Source organism: Corvus kubaryi, unplaced genomic scaffold (assembly GCF_017639235.1).
Source record: "Corvus kubaryi isolate FWS band 111438036 unplaced genomic scaffold, C.kubaryi_AGA036_p1.0 37392, whole genome shotgun sequence".
Lineage (NCBI taxonomy): Eukaryota > Metazoa > Chordata > Aves > Passeriformes > Corvidae > Corvus > Corvus kubaryi.
The window spans coordinates 4,066,635-4,088,218 of NW_024581131.1; the positions used below are offsets into that span (position 1 = coordinate 4,066,635).

Sequence of the window (21,584 nt, forward strand, 5' to 3'; positions counted from 1 at the left end):
TTCCCCCTCTCTCTTTCCCCCTCTCTCTTTCCCCCTCTCTCTTTCCCGCTCTTCCCCTCTCTCTCTCTTTCTCTCTCTCTCTCCTTTTCTTTGAAAAGGATGGGACAGAGAATAGGGAATCTGAATGTATATGGATGTCAATCAGTAATATCCTTTTAAACTTCCTGCAGATGGTATTCTGAGCCATATAGAACTGAAGGCAAGTTCCCTAACCCCAACAGCTTTCCTATGTGTTGATTTTGGTATTTTATTTGTTGACCTATTTAAAGACCTGTATTTTTTATGCAGTATTTTCTTATCTGATTTATAATTTTGAGTTAGGACCTTATTCTGAAGAGCTGTAGAAAGTATATGCTCTGTCCTGAAAAGCATTGCACTGAGCCATCCATCACATATATTTAAGCTATCCACTTCCCATTTCACAGACAGAAGTTAGATATCTTTTTACTTTTAATTTTTTTCCCTCTGGCTACATTATTCTATTGCAATGAAATTTTAAAAGTCAGCCTGAGGACAGCACAATGTTATTACCAAACTAGAGCCCTATAGCTCTCTCAAAGTCATTGGCTTTAAATGATATTAGGAGGACATGGAAGTATTAGTCTATGAACTACAGTCAGTTAGTTCCAGATGAAACATTGTTGTAGTTGCAATTTATTACATGAAGTGATCAATATGTTGTAAATGCTTTTACAAGGCAGAGCCAGAATCCCAGTGAAAACACAACCAGCAGCACCACAGTCTGCAGAGACTGCTCTCTGCACCCAGAAAAACCACAACACTGCAGTTTTTCTTGGGATTGAGCTTTTACTCAGTGAACATTTCAACTTCCAAGGACTTTGCCGTTTAGTTTATTTTGGAAAAGGCAGGATGACTCTGGAGGACTCAGGTGGCGGCTTTCTCTGGGCTGAGGACACAGCTGCCAAGGAGGGAAGGACCATTTCCTGATTAGAATTTGCAATGAATGATATGGCCAGAGGCAGGAGATAAACACAACCAGCTGAGGCATGAGACAGCAGTGTGGTGATCATGGTCACTCTAATAAGCAGCATTTGCAATTATCTACCACTTTTCAGACTTCTTAGGCACAAAATTTTTAGGAGACATTTGAAGGCAGTTTTGCAAACTTCTCAGAAGTAGTTCCTTTCAGCAAAATGGGTGGAGTAGGAATAAAATCAGAGGGCTTTGTAGGCAATTCAATGTTGGTATCATTAACAAAGACAAACAATCATCTTTGAAATACCCCAAAAAGAATTTGCAAAATGAGCTGATGTCTTTGCTAGCAGCTGCGTTGTGGGGGTGAATTGCTTTCCCAAAGCTGGGGGAAGCAGAAAGCACTCTTGCTGTGGTGGGGAAAACCTGTGTGTTTCATGGCAGGTGTATACTGCAAATATTGCAGACGTGAAGCTATGGTGCTGCTTCTTGTTTCACACAACGGAGAAAGGAAAAAGTAAGTAATTTCTGCAGAGTTGAATTCTTCCATTGCAAAAAATAAAACATCTCAATAGCCTGTGACTGTACCAGAAACCAACAGGCAAACAGCAGGGAGAGATTAGTGTAGAGCCTCTCATCAGCCTCCATAGGAAAGGCATTGTGTTCCAAGCTGACAGTGCCCTTTTAACTTTGCTGGTGTGTAAGGAAAATTCTTACATGCTAATAGTCAAATTATGATTTCCCATGATTGAAAGGCAGGAGCTACTAAGCATAACAAAGTGAGTTTCCCCTGCTCACTAGGACATCTGCCATCACTAATCAAATCATGGCTTTCCTTGGCCCACAGTCAGGAGCAAACTGCTTATCCTTGATCAAAAGCACAGTCTGCTTGGGTGGAGATGCTTTAATTATTGGTGACAAATCTGACAAAAGCCTTTTGAAGTGACAGTCTCAGGATGCCTCAGTGTTCACATATGGGGGAATCAATTGACTAATTACAGCAAGAAATAGCCTCAATGAAACTGAAACATGAGGTGGGGGTCTGAGCTGCACCGAGACACAGGCAGCAGGTGTGAGGGTGGCCAGGCAAGCAGGACCTGCCAGGGCTAAGGACTGTGGGTGGGGGACGAGACGTTTGGGATAGAACAGTTGCTGTAGGATGTGTCTGGCTTTATGATCTGGTTCTTGCTATGCAAAAGCAGCAGAGGGGCCAGCCCAAGAAGTTGCAGTGGACAGAGCAGTGTTTCACAGTCGTGCCTTGCAAAGGCTTTATCTCCCTCTCATGGGCCAGTCTCCAGCAACAGCCCCAGGCTCTCTGCACCAAGCAGAGCCACTGCACAGGAAACCAATTCCAGAGTGCTCTAAGGGATGGAAAAACCCAAAATATCTCTTACAGTTAAATGAAATGCCATCTTTTCCCCTAACTAAATTCACAGCAAAGGCAGAAAGCAAATGGAAAGGACAGTGTAGTTAGGGTCTTGCTACACTTGGGCAAATCCCCCCCATCCTGCAAGGTTTAGCTGTGAGGAAGGATTTGTGACTAGGCTGAGAATGCCTGCTCTCTCCAATCCTCCCCACTTCCTTGGTAAACCAAAACCAGGCAGGCATCCTGAACTGTGGCCACAGGCCTTCTGTCTGCTATCGGGTGTGGGGAGGACTCATTTCAAAGGGTGGAAGTCACGGCACCCAGATGGATTCCCCTTTGGCAGGAGATGAAAGCGTGTGGTTTCAGAACAAAGAGCTCGATTTTTGCATGTAGGAAATTAAGAGATCAGCTGAGCAATGTTATACAAGCTGGAGGGGAAGCCTTAAAAGTTACAAAAAGCACATTATACTTGATGCATTCACCAGTGGTGCTGACTGAGGCATTCTGTGCTAAATGAAGTTGCAATATAGTGCAGGTGAGGGCACTGGCCCAGGACAGCAGTGGTGACAGCATATTCTACCTCTTCTACACTGGGGGATATCACAGCTACTAAAAAGAGGAAAAAAGTGCTCTGGTTTTGTAAAAACAAATCCATTTGTGGCTGTTTAGAAATGGGGACTGGAATAAAATGCAAGCAATGGTATCTGGCACTTAAGTTACAGAAAGCAGTAATAATTTTGTACTTTTTCTCAGTTTGGCTGGACTTGCGTGCTGGGAGCTGACTTGGAAGGACTGGGCTGGCATCAAGTGTTTTCTTATGCTTCATGGCTCCCATGCATGATGATGAGAACACACCTGAGTCAAATCAAGATTCCCATGGCACTCGCGGTTGAGAACAGCTTTAAGATCCTGGCTCTCAGAAAAAGCTACTGTGCTGTATGTAATTCCTCATTCCACAGGTTTATAAATGCTCCTCACGCTGCCTCACCTCTCTTCCACCCCGGGCTGCTCTCAGGGCTGTTCCTCCCACTGTGTCCCTCACTTCTTGCTGCTGGTGAGAGTTGTGCTCTCACTGGAGGACGTTGTCCCGGAGGCAGCACCAGTTTCAGGGACAGGTCGGGCAGTGCATGGTGGTGTGGCTGGGGAGGAATCCATGGACTTGGGTGGATCTGTCATAGGGCAGCCCCTGGCCCCTCTCCCTGCAGTGGCCGCTCCTCTGCTGCCAGCACCTGGGCACCACACCAGGCATGGATCTTCTCCTGGCCACGCTGCCGCCAGCAGGCCCAGGCTGCTCGTCTGATCTGGCCACCACATCTACTCCACCCCGCTCCTGCCACTGCTGGGGACAGGACAGGCAAGGTCCCTGTGTAAGCTGGCACCCAGTGGGTGGGTCTGCCTTCTTCAGACATTTCCCTCCAGATAGAAATGGACTGAAAATGGTGCTGTGAGAAACAGCGAGTCCCGTCCCAGGCGAGAGGGCCCTCAGGGCCCTGAGGTGGTTCCTCAGGGTTCCTGCCACTGTGGGGGCTGAGGAGAATTTGTTTCAAACCTCACTTTGGGGTTGCTGGTGCCCACCTTGGTGGCCACCCCACACTTTCAAGGGTTACACCGGGCTGCTCCCCAGCCCATGGCACCCGAGGGGCAGGAGGGTTGTTAAGGAGCCCCAGGGGAAATGATCTTTCTGTGCATCAGGAGCCAGGTTTAACGCAGTGCTCCTACGCCTTCCTGAGGTCTGAAGCAAACCGGTCAGTAAACACATGGATTTGGGGATCTCTGGCAGGAGCCAGCAATGTCCAGAGCTGGGCCAGGCTGCAGGCTCACACCTTGAGAGCTGGTGGTGATGGAGGACTTGAGTTGATGAATTGTGCCTGCTGGTCCTTGTGCACATGGAAGGAGAAAGAAGGTGAAGGTGGAGGGATTCATGAATAATTAAACTCTGAGACAGAGGAACATACATAATGCATGATAAATTAGTCCAAGTGCAGCAGAGAAAGCATGGGTAAAGTTTGTTTCAACAAGCAGAAAATGGGATGTGACAAGCTATTTACGCCAGAATGGCTGTTTGCTAAAATTTTTCATTTATTTATACAGATTTTCTCCCCATCACAGTTAGGGGTTGGCCTAGAGTGGGACAGAAATCAGCAACTGAGACGGAAAACAAGTTTGGTTCCTGCTGGGTCCCAGTCCAGCACCCTCCCTGCCTGGGAGATCTTCCTCCCTGCTTAGTGCTCTTCTTTCCTTTCTGATAATCTGATGCAATATTTCCTGCCTGGTCGCCTGGGCTGCAGTTTGACTGAGGCTAAGGCGGGTAGAGTAATGCTCTTAATTCCATGGAAACAGAGAGGCCCGTGTTGACTCACTCTAGCCTTTTCTGATCCCAGATTCCCTAAATGTTTTCTTTCTTCTAAACTGTATTTGCTGTTACAACATAAATTATTTATAAGATGTTACACTCGTTACAGATGGTAATGAGGCTGCCAAGCAGAGGGCATCAAGTCTATACTGCAAGTGTCAAACTGATTTAAGAGGGGTGTATGTGTAAATAAAAACCCAGTCCCTTCCTTTTCTTGAACAAACCCAGCAGGTCTGTTCAAATTCACTTTTCCCATAAATAACTCTAAAGGCCAAAAGCTGCATTATTAGACTTGCAGAGTTGCTTCATCTGAATCAGAGCTCTGAGCAACATGACTTGTTTCTTTCTTTCCCCAGCTGTGAATCACTTGAGGTCTCCTTTCCTGTGTTAATGAGTAAGTTAGGTATCTGTCATGATAGATCACAGGACACCATAGACAGGAGGTGTTTATTACAGATACCTGCCACGCAAACCCCCCAGCTTTGGCAGAGCTGGTTTCATCCCTTGTGCTCATCACAGGCTGCTCATGGAGTGGGACTGTGTGAAGTAGGACTGTGGAGCTGAGGACTGAAACACCAGTTCTTCGATCTTGTCTCTTCTTCCACATTCTGCTCACTCCAAAGCAGCCTTCCCCCTCAAAGCAAGGGCCACTGGGTGCTGTGCTTGCTGACCTGCCTGTTCCAAGAGAGGGTATCTCGCTTCTCACAGGGGGAGACAATTTGCAGGGAAATAATTTTCTGTTACTGTCTTGCAGGCTGCTTTTTTTGTACTCTAGGATCAATGCCTGCTTTCTGGTGCATATTGCACTTGGTTTTCTCATGTTTCTGCAGTCCCAACAAGCAGGGACTGCTTAGACTTGAGGTGGCTGAAAAAACAGTCTAAGCTCTTCTGTTGTTTTATGATTTTTTCATATATATGGCCTTTCATCACTCCTTGCTAGAAAAGGTGAAACTACAGAAAATCACAGCATCCTGCTGTCCTTTGTGATCAAAGTAGGTGTGAAGAGTTGAGTGTAAAGCAATTTTCTCCCAGAAATCAATATATTCTCTTTTAACACTGAGGTCATCTATATATTAAAAAATATAAGTATTAAAGAATCATGCAAATACTGGGCCCATAAAACATACAAAATCAGAAGACTGCTGTTAAAAGCTTAAGACTGTCCAGCCCCCTCACTGAGGAGACACAGATGCCAGCTGCATATCCAAATGCTGGAAGAGATGGGGAAGAGGGAAACAGCTTTTGATCTTGTGTTACAGAGAAGCCCAACGCAGATTTAATAGCCTCAGCTCTAACTACAAAGATATGCTTCAGTTCCTGAAGTGTCATAGGCTTCCTGCATGCTGCTGGGCTGTCCTAGTAGTAAGAAAGTGATGTAGCTTTCCCAGAAGGAACACCCTAGTTCACAAAGTTCACAAAGGATAAATGTGCTAAAGAGAATAAAAATGGGCTATGGCCAGGCAGAGCACAAGCACACTACGGAAACTCCTCACTGAGCAGGTTCAGCAGATGAGCAGAGTTCTGCTTTTTTTGCCTTTTTTTCTTTTTTTCCTTTTTTTTTTTTTTTGTGTAGGGTTTTTCCCCTTCAGCTGTTGCAATGACTCACTGATTTGCATGGCCACTCATGTTATGGATTCTGAAAAGCTTTGAGTACACAACTGGCTTGATGAAATGCCCTGTCAGCTATCTCTAATTCAGCTAGATTTCTTTTCTTTCTCTTCCTTCTCCCTCCTAGTGCCTTAATCTAGATGAGCCTTGCCACTTTAAAACTAAAGTGGGACACGGGAATATGAGAGAGAGAGAGAAAAGGAAAATTTCTGAACTCCCTGCCCTGTTCCAAATTAATTAGAGCCCAAACCACCTCAAATGTGTGTAGAAAGCAGCTTGGAAAATGTTCTCCATTACGGCATTTAAATCCTGAAACTAAAGTTTATGATGAGTGTTAAACCAAACCCTGCACCAGCACCCCTCTCTGCAGTTTGACCTCACTCTAAACACACAGGAGAGGAAAATGTATGTATTCACCAGGTTTTTAGCAGAATGTGCACAACTTCCAGCCTAAACCAACCCAATGCTTGCCAGTAGGATGGGACACCAGCACAGCTGCCTGGCTAACTGATTTTTTTTTCTTTTCAGCTGTGTGAAAATGAAGATGTTCCTGGAGGCAGGCTGCTCTGGGAACCTGCTTGGCATCCCCCTCTTTCGTATGACCCTGGTGTGGGTCCTGGCCTGCTGCTGGCTTTGTGCTCTCCTGCTCCCAAAGGTAAGGGGGCTCCTCACCTGCTGTCAAGTGTCCCTTGGTTTCCTTAAGCCAGCTGCTCCGAGGAAGTGTATGTCCAGCTTGGCTGCCTCTTTGCAGCCAGGGCACTGTTTTCTGAAGTCACTACTTGACAAACCCCTTTCCAAGCCCCAAGACCATATTTAAGGGAGCCCTCAGCATGTACTTGCCTTCAGGTTAGTGTGTGCTCCCTGCCCTGCACTACCCTTGAATGGGCAATATGGCAGCATACCATGGCTCCAAATGGAACCCTGTGTTTTCCAGAGATAGCAGAAGATCCCCAGCTGGAAGAAAAGGCTCTGTGAATTGACATGGGTCTATGCCAATTCACATCAAAGGAAAATCCAGATCATAAATGCTTGCACATGTGGCTTTTTGAGATCAGAGTACAAAGTTCAGGCTGCTGAATTTGGTTAGGCTGTGCCTCTGTGCAGCTTGATTTTAGCATACTGTGGCTCTCGAGGAGCCTCTTTTCCAGCTCCTCCAGTGTAACACTGCCTTCAGAGCTCTGGGGGAAACATCTTTGGCTTGTTGTCCTCCAAAGAGCTGTAGTACCAGCATGAAAGGAGAGGTTTCACATAAATATGTAAAAAGAGAGCAGAGGTGTCACATGAATATGTAAAATATATCCATATAAACCAGGAGATTAAAGGCAATGGCACGTGAAAATGAAAACCAGTTATTGTTAATGACAGTCTTGCTGACCCGATTCTAATATCTAATCTATTCTAATTTCCAATCTTCATATTCAAATCTTTTTTTCGTTATCTTTTGTTTTTTCATTATGAATCCCTTCCCATTTCAAGGTGCAGTGTAGCTTTTTGCGAAGTCTTAACCCTCCAAAGGGCTGTCTGCACTACAGACCACTTTTTCCTCCAATACATGTAGGTGAGGATATGTAATGTTACTGGTGAAGATTGGATGGTGTTTGCTGTTCATTTGTGTCAGGAGACTGAAAGAAATGTTGCTGGGAACGTGGGATTTCACCAGGGGTGCCCTCAGTTGGGTGGCAACTCAGTTTTGCAGATAAAGCACCTTGGTGCAAAATTTCTGTAGAAACAAATCCAAATAGTTTTCACCTCAGAGAGGTTAGGAGAGGTAAATGCCAGCAAGGCAGTCAAATAGTATGCAGAGAGCACCTGTGCTTTTTCTCCACTAAGGTTCTGTGGCAAAGTTTGTCATCTGCTGTCAAAATATGTGTGTTCAGACTGACGACACATAGGCCTGGTCTTCTGCAGATTGCTGATTTACAAGTAAAGACCTCCAAAGGCCTTTCTTGACCTGCTAACATGCATAACTGCCACAAATGCCTTGTCACCTTCAGGATTTACCGTTGGTTAGATAACACATAGTAAGACTGATATTTTTTTTTTTTCTGGACTGGCTTTTTGTTGTTTTTCTAAGGAAAGGCAAGCCCTAAGGATCCCCAGATGCCAGACAGCTCCGACTGCCACCTCTGTGAAGCCTTGTTGCACACTGGGATATTTTGCTGCTGCTGTAGCACTGGCAGGGTGAAATCAAGGGCTCCTCTGAATGGCAATGAGGTCCAGGACAAACACGTGGGGCTGAGGACAGGATGGCTTCCCGCAGCCACTGCAGCAGGTCCAGCTCTGGAAGATAAAATAGGGGTAAGGTTTTCACAGTCTCCACATTGCCCACCATGAACTGTCTGTCTTTGAGTGAAGCAATGTTGTGTGAGCTAATTACTGAGTAATTCCCAGTGCCCCACAAAAAGCTAGGTCTGCTGTGGTGCCCCTCTAGCAGCATGAATCCATGGCTCCGAATGTCACCGTATTGCTTCCCAGCTCATGAGACACCTGCCTGACTGATTCCTTTACCCTTGTCAGTGTTCAGAATACCTGTGCACCTATTTTAGCCAGGCAAGCCAAATGCAAGTTGTTTTTCATGCAGGATGACTGTGTACAGCAGCACAGGCAGGGGGAAGCTGGATTTTTGGAGAGCAGACCCTTAGTACGGGGCAAGATGCTCGCCCGCACTCTGATGCTGATTTTCTCCTTTATTGGCTGCTCCTGAGGCTGCAGCCAGAGGAACGCTCTCCTGTGGAACGGCAGCTTTAGACAATTTTATTGGCTGATGAATCTGATCTTGCCTGGCCACCTTCCAGAAACACTGACTTGCCCGAGATGAGAGTGAGAGGAAGGTTGCTCTTCCTGGGGCTCTAAAGCAATTCTTTTGAGACCAACGTTACACCCATGCCTTGCTGCACGGTGAGTATAGAAAGACAGGTCCGTATGGCCACGTCTATATGCGTAAAGTGCTTTATGATCTAATTGCTGACACAATTAAATGTGCAGCTCCTGTGGACTGTGTCTCGTTTGCTGCTTAATTATGTGAAAATGTACTTGGTAAATGGCTCGCTGTCACAAAATGCTCGATTAACTGTTGCAATGATCTAAGTTGAAACACTGCATTTGTGTCCTACTCTGGTTATTTCCTGTGCTGCAACACATTGATTTAAGCTTTTAGCCATGAGAGAGCAAAATGCAGCTGCAAGATGTTGATATTAAAATGTTTCCTTTGGTTTTATTATTTTGCTAGTGGAAACTCAAAATACCAGAGCTGCTTGCTAATATTTGCTCAAGTCTTCTAAAAATTGCTGATTAATCTTGCCCTTTCTTTTTTAAGGGTAACTTCTGTGAAGTTCGATGCTATGGATCGTTTTGCAAGTTGTGCTTTGCCACAGAGCAAAAATAGGGCAGAGCAAAGGAAGGGAATGTCTTTAATGTATCCCCCAAAGTTTGTGGTGCTCAAAGTGGCAGGATACTGCATTGCACCTACATCAGTTGCAAACAGCCCTTTAGATAAACATTTCTGAAGAGTCCCCAAAAATATTGCTACCTAAGGAATTGATGGTTGACCAGCAGCACTGGAACAGAATGAAGGAATGCAGCTTTTTAGACTGCAGCAGTCCTATAATATACAAAGATGCAGCTAATCCTGAGAGTGTGTCATACCTGCTGCTTCAAAAATGACACTAAAAACTGAGTTTCACTCTAACAACCTGCAATGCCCCTGATACTCAGCGGGGAGTTGGAGAATGTGTATTTTTGACAGCTTTGGGAAACAACATTTTATCACTGTACTTGATCAAAATACCTCTCTCTAATATTTCATAGGTTTTTTTTGTTAGGAGAGGTGGTGCAGGAAGTGGGGTGTCAGTGTTTTCTGCAAACAGATCCCTGCTGAACAAAGTGCAGGGACAATATAACTTCCCTAGAGCTAAGATAATGTATTAAATTAAAGGTGATGAAAGCTATATACAGTCCCCAAAGATTTCCTAAGCTAGAGCTTTCCAAACTCTTGGGCTGTGTGCAGCACAACTGTTGATGGCAATGATGCTTTTCTTCATTCTTCTTCCTGAGGGCCAAGGGGGGAACCTGAGCAGCTTCATGACTTGCCTTGGCTGGCATAGCTTTGCAGTACCATACTGGCCTGGGATGCAATGGGTTCCTTAGGGAGCCAGAAGCCAATGGCATGGGGCTGGCTATAGCCTCTTGGAATCACCTGCACCGCAGCTGCCTTCCCAAGCTGTGTGGAAGTTATGTTTTGACTACTCTGGGAAGAGGACAGAGTGGGAGGGCCAAGTTTGTAGGTAGAGGAGCATTGATTTGCAGCTGTAGTTGTAAGGAGGACTGTCCCCATCATGTCCAAGTGGGGAGGAGAGGTCTCACTTGGTGCAATTTCGTCTGTATTTCAGCTCAGGAGGAGATAACTTGTTGAACTGGCTCTCATGACAAGTGGAATGGCAATCCATGAAGCCATGTGGCCCTGTTATCACCTGTGGTTAGGGGAGTGAAGTAAGACTTTGTATTAATGAGAAGTGATGCAGCAAATATGGTTTAGTATGACTTTTGTGCAATCGTGCCAGGTAGCATTGACAAACTTTGGTTCTGTGTCTCCTAAGCATTTGTTTTGTTGGCCCTGTAAATAGTCTAAATTGCTTTTTTGCTTGTTCCTTTGTTTCTGCACCACTCCTGCTCCTGTTCTTGCTGGCTGTGGCTTCCACGTGAGCCATGGGAAGCTGACATTCATACTCACTGGATTTCAAACATCCTTTCTAGAAACCACAGGCTCTGTCATTATATGGAAGATGAGGCCATTTTATACCTAGTTCTATGGATGTGTTTGTGATTTCCTGGGATTTTCTTGCGGAATCTGAATTAGAGATTATTTCAGGTTAAGATTTAACTTTAAAAAATGTGAAAAACAGTGTTGACATACCAACTCTGTACCTGTTCGTCCTCCTGGAGAAGTTTTTTGTATTAATGTCAGACATGCATCTGTGAAGTTGCAATCTGTGGCTGTTATAGTTGTAAGACTGGAAAAGAAGAAAAAGGGGAGGAAACTGTGCGTGAAGATGTGAATTTTGCTGGTTTTAGATTTAAATAGAAAGCACTGAAGGTAACCCATGGTAGAAATGGAGCTTTGCCACTTTGCAATTTATTTGGAGGGGAATGAGTGATCCTCTTGATTCTTCAAAGGGTCTTTCGAAACCCCGTTACCGATGTGCTGCTGGTGTGTTCCAGCAAAATAGTAACCCTGAAAGAGCTGGATACAGGCTGCTGACTTGTTTTTTCAGCCTTTGCCATCACTCCATGTGCCACAACAGGCAAAATGTTGGTGACTTCTGTCACTGTCAAACCAAAAGTAGTGGTGGCCTCGCTTTGGGCACCGGTGGAATGGATATCCAAGGAGTGCTCCTTGTGCCTGAGCTGTGTTGGTGATCTCTGAGCAGTCCCAGGGAAGCGAGGGTAGCCCAGGGCCCTGTGGCAGGGCAGGGGATGAGGCTCAGTCTCATGGGATGAATTGCCCTTTCCTGGCCTGCCCCTCAGCTTGTAGCAGTGGGAAGGCCATGACTGCAGCCAGCCTCAGAACAGAATGGCAGACTTTTTCCTGTTCTGCTGTCAGTCCTCTGGGGTGGTGCTTTGCACTCCAATTGCCTCCTTCAGCCTTGTAAATGTGGCAAGTTTCTCAGTTTTCTTGGAGCAGATAAAAGATAACGGCATTTCTAGTCATTTTGCCTTGAGGGGAGAAAATGGAGAAAAGTAGAAAGAGGAGGTGACTAAAAATACATAAAGCTTGTGATCTTCATTAATGATTATATTTGGCAATTCCTCAGAAATGGATCCAAGAGATCCATTTCTTTGACTTTGAAAAGCATTTATCTGGAAATGTTTTGGTTTTAGCTCAAGACCTGAGTTAAGAAAGTGGAAATACATTGATGTGTATTTTGACAGTTTAAAATAGCTTCTATGCAATGCTCTTACAGCATGTTCATTTAGAATGTGGACTTGCAAATTGCAGTCATATTTTAAAACACTTGGAATTCAGAATGACATGTGAACTGTCTGCAGTGATTTTATTTTTATCTTTTTTGGGTTTGTTGGTTAGCTTGGATGTGAATTTGTATTTCTGTATATCTATATGAACATAATCCCATTAACATGTATGTAAGTAGGAAGCTGGTAGGCAATGTGCTTACATATAAACCAGCATATTATTGAGTCATAACATGAAATATTTACTATCGATATCCATGTGTAAACCTAATGTGCTGTAGATTCATGCTAGGAGTAATAAGGCAAGAAACTGTTTATGCTCTGTGGCATAGATAACCAGATCAAAAGTGGGAATGAGAACTGGAATTGTTCTTCCATTTCAATGTTCCAGCCTGACAAATGGTGCATCTTCTGCTACAGTAAGGCATTTATTTGCAGGGAATACAGAACCTAACATTTGATCTGGGCTTTCTGAGCAAAATATTGTCTTGAGTAAGGGAGTGGACCCTACCAGGAGAAGGTACCTTAGGTAGCTCAGTTTTCCACAGTGAAGGGTTGGAGCATGTTGCACCCACCTCAGCAGCAGAGCCGGCAACCTCCTCACATTCCAAATTACACTGGATAAAACCAAGAAGGGTCTTTCCCCACTAGCAAATTTCATTCTTTCACAGAATATGTGAGGATGGTTTTTCCATGGTGCACCATCCAGATTCCAGGATGCCTGGCATGCAAAGACAGATAAAAACTAACCAGAGGAGAAATTTAGAAAGCAAAGCAAACAAAAATTAGAATTTCTTTGTGTGTGAAAAATATGCACCACCAAAAAACTCACCAGCCTGATACCCACATCCCTTGCAATAAAGACAACCTATTTGCTTTTAATCACATTATTTATAATACCTTTTAGAAGCAAAACTGAAATCCATAGCCAGGACACCAGCTGGAGATATTCAGGAATATCTCCATGGAAATAACATCTTGGAAAGCAAAGCTTGCTGAAGTTTGCTCATTTTCATCTGCAGAGCAGTGCAGTCTGGGAGAAAACAGGAGCTAGGTGACAACCAGTCTCCCTGTTTCTACACCCACAGCCACAACAGATGGATGGGTGATAGGATCTTTCCAGAGCAGCTCATGTCCTCCCTTATGGTGTAGCTCTTGTAGCCACTTTGATCTTAGTGGGCAGCCACTGTTTGGGACCTTTCCAGGTGTTCCTACCACAAAATGATAATGATTATGCACAGCTCATGCCTTTAATGTAAACTGAAGTGTTTACAAAGCATGTGTGGATGTGCACTTCTACTTCCCCAAATACAAGAGATTTCCTCCCTTGCAGTTTTCATGTGAACCTTCCAGGGATAAGGAGATGCAGGATGGAAGCAAGGGGAAGGGAAAGCCTGTTGGACTCTCCTTGGGAAAGTTTCATCAGTAAGACAGCAACCTGTGGCCACTTGTAACTGCAACACTGGCAGCACCCCAGAGTAGTTTCAGCTTCTGGTTTGGAAGCAGCAAATGGCAAAACGGCACAAACTGACTCACCCATGACCCCATGTAAGCAAAGATTTGTGTCCCCTTAACCTTTTGCAAAAGATGGGCACAATATGAAAGCTTAAACCCTGAAGCAGATGGTGCATTTCTGTACCAAGCATCATGTCATGTGTGTGATGAAATGTGGCTGGCTAAGTGTGTCCAGATGGGCATTGCTCCTTTGATGAAGAAACCATTAAAATGTGGCAATTTGTGGGAATCTAGGCTAAAATAGGTTCTCACACAGAGAGCTAGTACAAGGCACAAAGTTGAAAAAATTTTTTTCTACGTAGGTAACTGAAATGGGGAGGGGGGAACTTTAAAAGATTGTGTAATCATTTAATTTGCTGCTTCATGGAACTCAGATATAAGACACTGAAAACAAGGAGGGATGTGACCTTTCAGCCAATACTGTAGTGCTAATATAGAAAATGTGTCCCCAACACACCTGGCTTCTCTTTCCAGCTGGCTTCTTAGGAAGGATTTTTGAGGAAAATGCCCTATATGATGTTACAGTCCTGTAATTTTCAGGCTAGGCTACAGAGGGATTATATACTTGTTATTTTGGTTTCCCTTGAGAGAGTTCTGCAATGTTTCATAAATCCAGATGACTAGTATAGATTTTAGGGAATATGTAATTTGCCACATGGAATATATGCTGGTCATTACCTCTGTTCTTAGAGGAGATGGTTGCTAACAAAAATGATGTCTGACAGGCTGTTCCTTACTGTGGAATGATCTGTCATCTCCTCAGGTTCTTGTAAATTGCTGTAGCTCAAGATTAGGGTAAAATGTTTAAAAGTTGTCAAAAGCAGCTTCAAAGCCTCTGACCTTCCAACATTTTAGAAGTGGTTTAGGAGCTTATGATACTGAATCCTGCAATCACTTTTGAAATGTTTTTCTCATCCATCTTCCTTGAATGAATATAAATGTCTTTATTTCCTACAAGTAAAAAGGGCCTAACTTTGGCCACAAAGAATTGCTGATCGTGAACTTGCTGAAATGTTATCTGTGAGGAGTAAAATTTGGAATTGACTTGTTGAACTGATAAGATTTGTTAGGATAGTCCCTGGTAAATGCCTCAACCTTTGTAATATAAAAGATTATGCTTGAAAATAAGCATGGGAGGAAAATGCACTTGTCTCAGGAAAAAAAACAGTGAACGCTTGCCCTGTGCAGGGCCAGGAGTTGGACTCAATAATCTTTGTGGATCCCTTCCAGCTCAAGATAATCTATGATTCTATGATTCTGTGACTTGAATTATTTTCCAGAATCCATGATACAAGAAACAAGAATCTCCTCAAGCAGTTCTATCACAGCAGATTAATTAGGGTTTTATATTAAATGTTCCTGGTTGGTCTCCAAACCAAACCTCATTCCTCTTGTCCTTATTTAATATGGTGGATACCAAAGTTTAATATAAAAAAAAAAAAAAAAGGAAGTATTTAGTCAACTGCTTATCCCCCTTTTATGGCACAAGGCTCTGGCTGGGTGAAAGGACAAGGAATGAAAACATGAATGGTTTGCATTCAAGCTTATGTCTCCTGTTGTCTCCAATACACGGGCATCACGCTTTCCATCAGGGTGTCACAGAAATGCCATGAAGACCCTATATGGAGGTGACTTCTACCTGAGAACCAAGGTAACAAACATGACCCAGTCAAGTGTGTGATAAATATAGACACCCACTGCAGCAACTTGCACCAACACAAGCTCCGAGTTGCAGGTAAGACACGTGGCTGTGTCTCAGCAGTCAGTCCCTGCTTCATGCTGCAGCTAAGCTGCACTGGCTCCCAGGTTATTGCATCTGCATTTTTATGGTCCCAGGAAAAGTCCTGTCTGTGTGAAGTTTTGATAAAAGGTGGTCAGGTTTCTGCAAATGAAACTAAAAGGAAATTAATACTGAGTAATCTGGGAGATGTCTTTCTATTCAGGCTTTATTAATGATCATTTCTTTCTGTGGTTATTTACATACATTTACAGAGCCCACCAGAGCTATTCCTTGCTTTGGTTTTGTCTCATAAAATTCCAAAGTACAGAGCTGTCATTCAGGGATGAAATGGTGTGATGTAATTTAGCTATAGGCAAGGTAGCTTAATTAACACTTACAGTCTGTCTTTAATAGGTGGGCTTAGGATATGCAGTTTTGTCTTGCAGTAACTTTCAGTTTTCTTTTGCATCTTTCCTTCACCACTGTAGCTAGAAAAAGGGCTCATGTACTCTTCAGCTGTCATGTGACCTTGCAGCTCCACAGATGGACAGGGAATGCTCTGTTCAAGAAAAATCAGGGTTTTCAGGGGAGGACTCAGCAAATTAACTGGGAGCTTGTCTTTCTGAAGGCTGATTTATGCCAATGGGGACCTCCTCATACAGTGTGAAGCAGCACTGCACTGATCTCAACAGAGTTACTTTGGTGGGGGTTAAAAACCTGGTCCCAAATGTGTGTGATTCTCTCATGCTGATGCAATTATCACCACTGTGCCTGGGGAAGGTTGTGCCTCTCTCTCTTCCTCTTCTCTCTTTATGGCCTGGCAACCCTACAAAGCACTGTTTGTCCCCTTTGTTTTTTGGAGGTTATCCTTGCTCACGTGGTGAGCTGTGTCTGTGGCTCGGTGTTGCTTGTTGTGTGAGCTTCGATGCCATGAGCTTGGCAGCAGAGACAGCACAGCAGCACTGGCTTTGCTGCAGCTTCACTGCCTCCAGTGGGACCCCAGGGCCTGGTTTGCCCAGCTTAGCCCAGGCTGCCATTGCACTGCACACTCTGCTTGCCTCCACATAGCAAAACCGCTTTCCTCACTGCAGCAAGGCGTATTGAGGTGGTAGGAGTTATCCTGGGATGTGCTTCCCTGCTGGCAGTGGCTTTACCATGGTATATTGAACTGGTTTGCTTCTTACATGTGGCAGCAGGAAAAGCCTGTCCCCATGCTGCTGCTCCTGCTCGGTTTATAATTTTAAAAGACATGGTCCGCTTGAGTAGCACTCCTTCTGTGTTTGTAGGTTAGACAGAAGTCCCTGTGGGTCAGCTTTACATCTTCAGCTGTAAATGTAGGTCAGCTGGCTGCCATGCAGTTTGTCCCTTATCCTTAAAAGCGCAGGTCCTCACACGCAGCTTCACAGTACGTTGCCTTTGCTGGTCTGTAAGGAAGCTCATTTTGCCAGCAGAGCGAGTGGTGCAGCTGCTCTCCTGACTCTGGCAGTCCTGCCAGCATGGGAGCGGAATATTTATCGGTCTTGGTGGAGCAGATGTGTAATGACAGCAATTTCTGCTGTTTCTGACACTTTCCTTTAGTAATGAGAAGTTGATATCAGGCCTGTTAATGAAATTAATTATCATAGGATGTGACAGCTGGTGCTTGTAAATCAAAGCAAGTGCTTCTGTGCCCAGGGTCTGTCTCTTCTGGTGCTAAACCTAAGATTTGTTCATTCCTGCATCCTAGAGTCCATCAGAGATCTGAAATCTGTGAAAGATTTTCAGGAGCTCACAAGGAGCCAGGTGGGTTCGGTTACACTGTTGCTTCCTTCATGGCACGCATTTGGTTTACATATCCCTGCCTGCAGGCTCTAATCTTAGCTGTGACACTTAATATGCTTTGAATTTTTTTTAGCCCAGTTTCCTAGGAAGTTGAAGCTTATGCAATCCTTATGCAAAAGGAAAAGCCCTGAAAGGTTTCCTAAAAAGACAGCACAAACCAGCCCATGGGTTCATGAATTGGAAAACTTATGGTAAGTTGCACACAGAAGAAGGTGGCTGATGCAGAGCTTCTTTTGTCCATGGCTGCAGGGACCCTCCAGCTGCTTGTAGAGCCATGCCAGAGTATGAACTGGGGTTCTGGATGACCTCCAGAGGTCCCTTCTGAGCTCAACCATTCTGTGATTCTGTTGTCCATGAAGCACTAACATTTCAGCAAAATTCATCAGAGGGGGACAGCTCTCAAACGGAAACAGGTTATGACAAGTTTGAGAGGAAGGCTGTGGCACGTGGCGTGCGTGAGGTGGTTGGCGTGATTCTGCTTGGAATCACCAAGTTCATGATCCTCCTGAGCCTCTGATGGTTGGTGGATACAGAAGGCAGTAAGTGGATACACTGGAGGAGAGAGGTATGGAAATACAAGAACTATTAGGTGGTCTGTGGGAAGATAAGGAGGTGCTGCATCAATGCACAGAATCTTTCTAGACTTGATCACTTCTGCTGGCAGGACTCCTTGTCTGCAGTGTTTAGAGAGAAGGAGATGCAGATGTTGCTGTGGTAGTTAACCAGGAAAGGAGTGTGGTCCCTTTTGTGTATCTTATATTTGCTTTCAACAAAGGAAATTTGTGGAGACATTGTCAGTGTGGCCAGCAAAGCAAATATAATCTGTCTGTAATATTGTAATCCCTCTACTCAAACACAGGTTGCCAAATTTCTCAGGGCAGAGTTGTCTTTTTAACAAACTCAAACTCCTAAAAAAATGAAATTAATCTTTTCCCAATACTGGAATATCTTTATTATTGACACTTGATATATTACTGCTTTATTGAAATTAATTTATTTGGCTACCAGAAAAAGTAAAACAAATTCAGGAAAAACTAAGAAAAGGATTTTTTATTAATGAAATATCTTGCATTTTTAAAAGAAAATATCATTGTATAGTAGATTATATGAGATAATATGATTATATTTTTCCATTAAAAATTATTTGGTTTCATAGCTTCAAGAGAGGGATGTTACTTTATCCCGCTCATGAATATTCAGTTCACTCCTCTTTCTTTTTTTTTTTTAACTGCCTCCTCCTTCCTGAGCACAAAACAGAAATGCATAACCCTCCATGGGAAGCTGAAATACAAAATTCTACTGCAAAAAACCACTGCTAAATTGATGCCACTTTAATAAGCCATTTGCAGGGCCACTTCACTTAAAAGAAAAGAAACTCTTAAGAGCATCCTTGAGGTCATCCTGACCCGTTAGCTCTGAGTCAAGCTGTCCTTGTCCTCAAAGTAAGAGCAATATTTAAAGCCTTGGAAAAAAGCCACCTCAGACCGAGAGGCAGGACTTTGCCTGGCACCATTTGGTGGGTGCTGCCAAAGCCGGTCGAGTTCACCACCCAGTGGGTACCCAGCCCCGTGGAAGGTATCAATGACATCTCTTGGTCACTTGCAAGTGCCATTTCAGCTTCATTCGACTGTAAGTAAATACATGGTGCTCGCAGAGAAGTTAGTTTCCATTTTTCTGCAGCAGAGAATTGGCCTGTTTGGAATTTTAACCAATTTTCTTTCAAAAAATTACACAAGATAGGGTTTCATAAGGGAAACAATGTAGCACTAAATATGGATAGTCCCTTGCCTCCCCAGAAGAAAGGACATTTTTAATTTGACAATATAAGTAAAAAGCATCTATTTTTTTTCCTCATTTCCTTAACCATAAATAGCAAATATGCAAAACTAACTCTGTGTATGTTAGAAGTCATTTCCATGTGGTAAAGGAGGCATTTCTGGTCAGATGTTAGAGTACTGGCCCAGGGACATGACAGGGAAAGTCTGATCAAGGGCCAATGCTGAGAATATATCACCTGGAGGTGTGACAGGCTGCCCAGACTGCAGTGGAAGGCTGAGGCAAACCCATCCAGCTTGGCCCTGAGTTCCACATCGAAAAAATCACTGGCAGGATATGTTGCAGCTTTCTACTTTGATGCTCCTTGTTCTGCAAGCCTGGGATTTGTTCATCCTCTGTCCCTCATGGTGCAGGAGGATGTGGTTTGCCAAGCTCACCAGCTTCCTCTGAGAAGGGCATTTCTGTCCTGGCCATGGCTGGATGCAGAGTAAGGTTTCTCTGAGCTGCCAGAGCTGAAATGACTGGAGATGTGTTTTTGTATCTCCAGGGAGAGTCCCATTTATTGACCGTGTGCATCAGCTGGATCACATCCCCAGAATCTCTGGAAGGGAGAAGAAAATGGCACTCCTCTGAAGAGAGGATGACTGGTTTTGCATGCACAAGGATCAGTCAGGTGCAACACAAAAGGGTGCAGTGTATGTTCAGACCCTCCTGAGCAAAGAAATGTCAGAGGGTTCTTTTCTCGAAAGGGTCTGCAGAGAAATATTCCCCTAAAAATGCTTGGCTGGAAACACATTTGCTATTATAATCCACTCAATAGATGGGAACAAGATTGCATTAGGATTTTTAATGGATTTAGGCAGATTCAGAGCTGCAATCAGACTGTGACCTAACCAAATCATGTCGTCTTTGACTCCTCCAGTAGCTACCTGAGGTTGATTGGCTTTTGTTATAGAAGTCTAGTTGGGCAGCAGTGAGGACGAGCAGGGAGCGCATGTTCAGTGAGCAGCAGGATCAGGGAGGAAAAGGCTTTTTCCTGTGGCTGCTATAATGTCTTGAATGGTGATGGGGAAGGTGCCTGAGCTTTTATTGTTACTGCAAATACATACATAGAGCAGGAACTGGGAGGAGGAAGGACCTGTCTGCTTTGCTGTCAGCTGAGGGCCAGGCTGCCAGCAGTGGATGTTGACAGCAGCTGCTACAAATCACTCTGTCAAGGTTTTGAAGGTGGAGGGAATGTGCTTTTAGAGGCAGGGCAGTGACCTGGAAGCAAGCAGCAAAAGCACTGGCAGCAGGTGACATGTAGGTCAGAGGCAGGGTGGATGCTGGGCCAGGGCTGTCTGGCTCAGCTGGAGGTGGGTGCAGGAAGAAAATGAGGTGTTTCTACCTGGCCACATCTCTGTGCTATGATGTAAGAGGAGGAGGGGGTTCTCCTCAGGCATTCGAACCAGCTGAGCTGTACCATGGGGAAAGTAGTCAGGTGCAGCTGGTTTTTGGAATATTCTCACCAAAGACTGCAGTTTGGGAGCTCTCTTGCCTCCTGCCAATGTGCTGGGAGGAGTTCCTTTCCCATGCCAGCTGACTGCAGCCTGTGGATATCGGCAGTGTATGTTGATGAGAGGATGCTGTGTAGGAACACCCAAATTGCTTCCCTGGGGCTGTTTCTGGGTACCAGGAGCAGTGCAACTGCCTTAGATCATCCCCAAATGGGCTAAATTAGCTTGCCTTACAAGAACAACATGGTCAGGTGGGGAACAGTACCTGGAGGCTGTGCTGCTGGTTGTGCTTGATTTACCTCACCCCTCTCTGCCCAGCTCTGCATCCTGCTGAGGGTTCTCTTATTGGACATGACAGCACACCAGAGGCTCTGCTGCCTGAGAGTCAGCACTGGGGGTGGAGGATAAGCAGATAAACGTAATCTTTACATGAAGGAGGCTAATCAATCACTGAAATAACTTACCAGTGCTTGTGGGGGACCCTTCACCTCTTACAATTGCTAAATAAAGATGATGTATGGGTTTTTAAAAATATAACAACATATGTATGAGTGAGTTCAGTGACATTTTCTGCCTTGTTCCAAACAAAAAGCCAGACCATGACCAATGATGATTTCTGGCCTCACAAAAATGACTCTATACATAATATACAGAGTTTTAATGAATATTAAAAGTATACTATTAGTTTTCTCTTGAAATATGTGTACTCTTATGTCTGGATCCTTCTTTTGATACACAAATAGATTTAATAACAAGTTGATTCCTCATAGCTAGTGACCTTCATTTATTCTGGCATAAAACAAATAGTATTTGCCCAAGTGTTCCATAATCTTATAGAATTAAGAATGAAAAGCTGAAGGGAAGTCTTGGAGTCCAGAACTGCTACAGAACTGAGGACGCAATGTGAAAAAAATTGTATCCTTAATATTAGCAGAGTTGAGCATGACCAAGCATGAATTGCAGAAAGATCAGGATTTATGTAAATTAGGGGACTTTGACTAGGAAGCCAAAATTCACTAAACAGTC

General features: G+C 44.2%; 1 protein-coding gene and 1 long non-coding RNA gene across 4 annotated transcripts in view; both read left to right on the top strand.

The window, feature by feature from the left end:
- Positions 1 to 7,256, top strand: part of LOC121669589 — an 8,968-nt gene extending 1,712 nt beyond the window's left edge. Inside the window, exons 3-4 of the long non-coding RNA XR_006017813.1 lie at positions 3,053 to 3,235; positions 6,789 to 7,256. This is a non-coding gene — a long non-coding RNA (uncharacterized LOC121669589). The remainder of the gene's footprint in view (positions 1 to 3,052; positions 3,236 to 6,788) is intronic.
- Positions 7,257 to 8,337: 1,081 nt separating this feature from the next.
- The window catches only part of LOC121669610 (oxysterol-binding protein-related protein 5-like), a 138,717-nt gene continuing 125,470 nt past the window's right edge, over positions 8,338 to 21,584 (top strand). For 2 of the 3 annotated variants that reach the window (XM_042038762.1, XM_042038764.1), the window contains exon 1: positions 8,338 to 8,558. In XM_042038762.1, the coding sequence (XP_041894696.1) occupies positions 8,361 to 8,558 (198 nt within the window). In that variant the 5' untranslated portion in view covers positions 8,338 to 8,360. Of the gene's footprint in view, positions 8,559 to 9,078; positions 9,159 to 21,584 lie in introns of those variants that run through there. The other variant, XM_042038769.1, reaches the window with a different exon arrangement.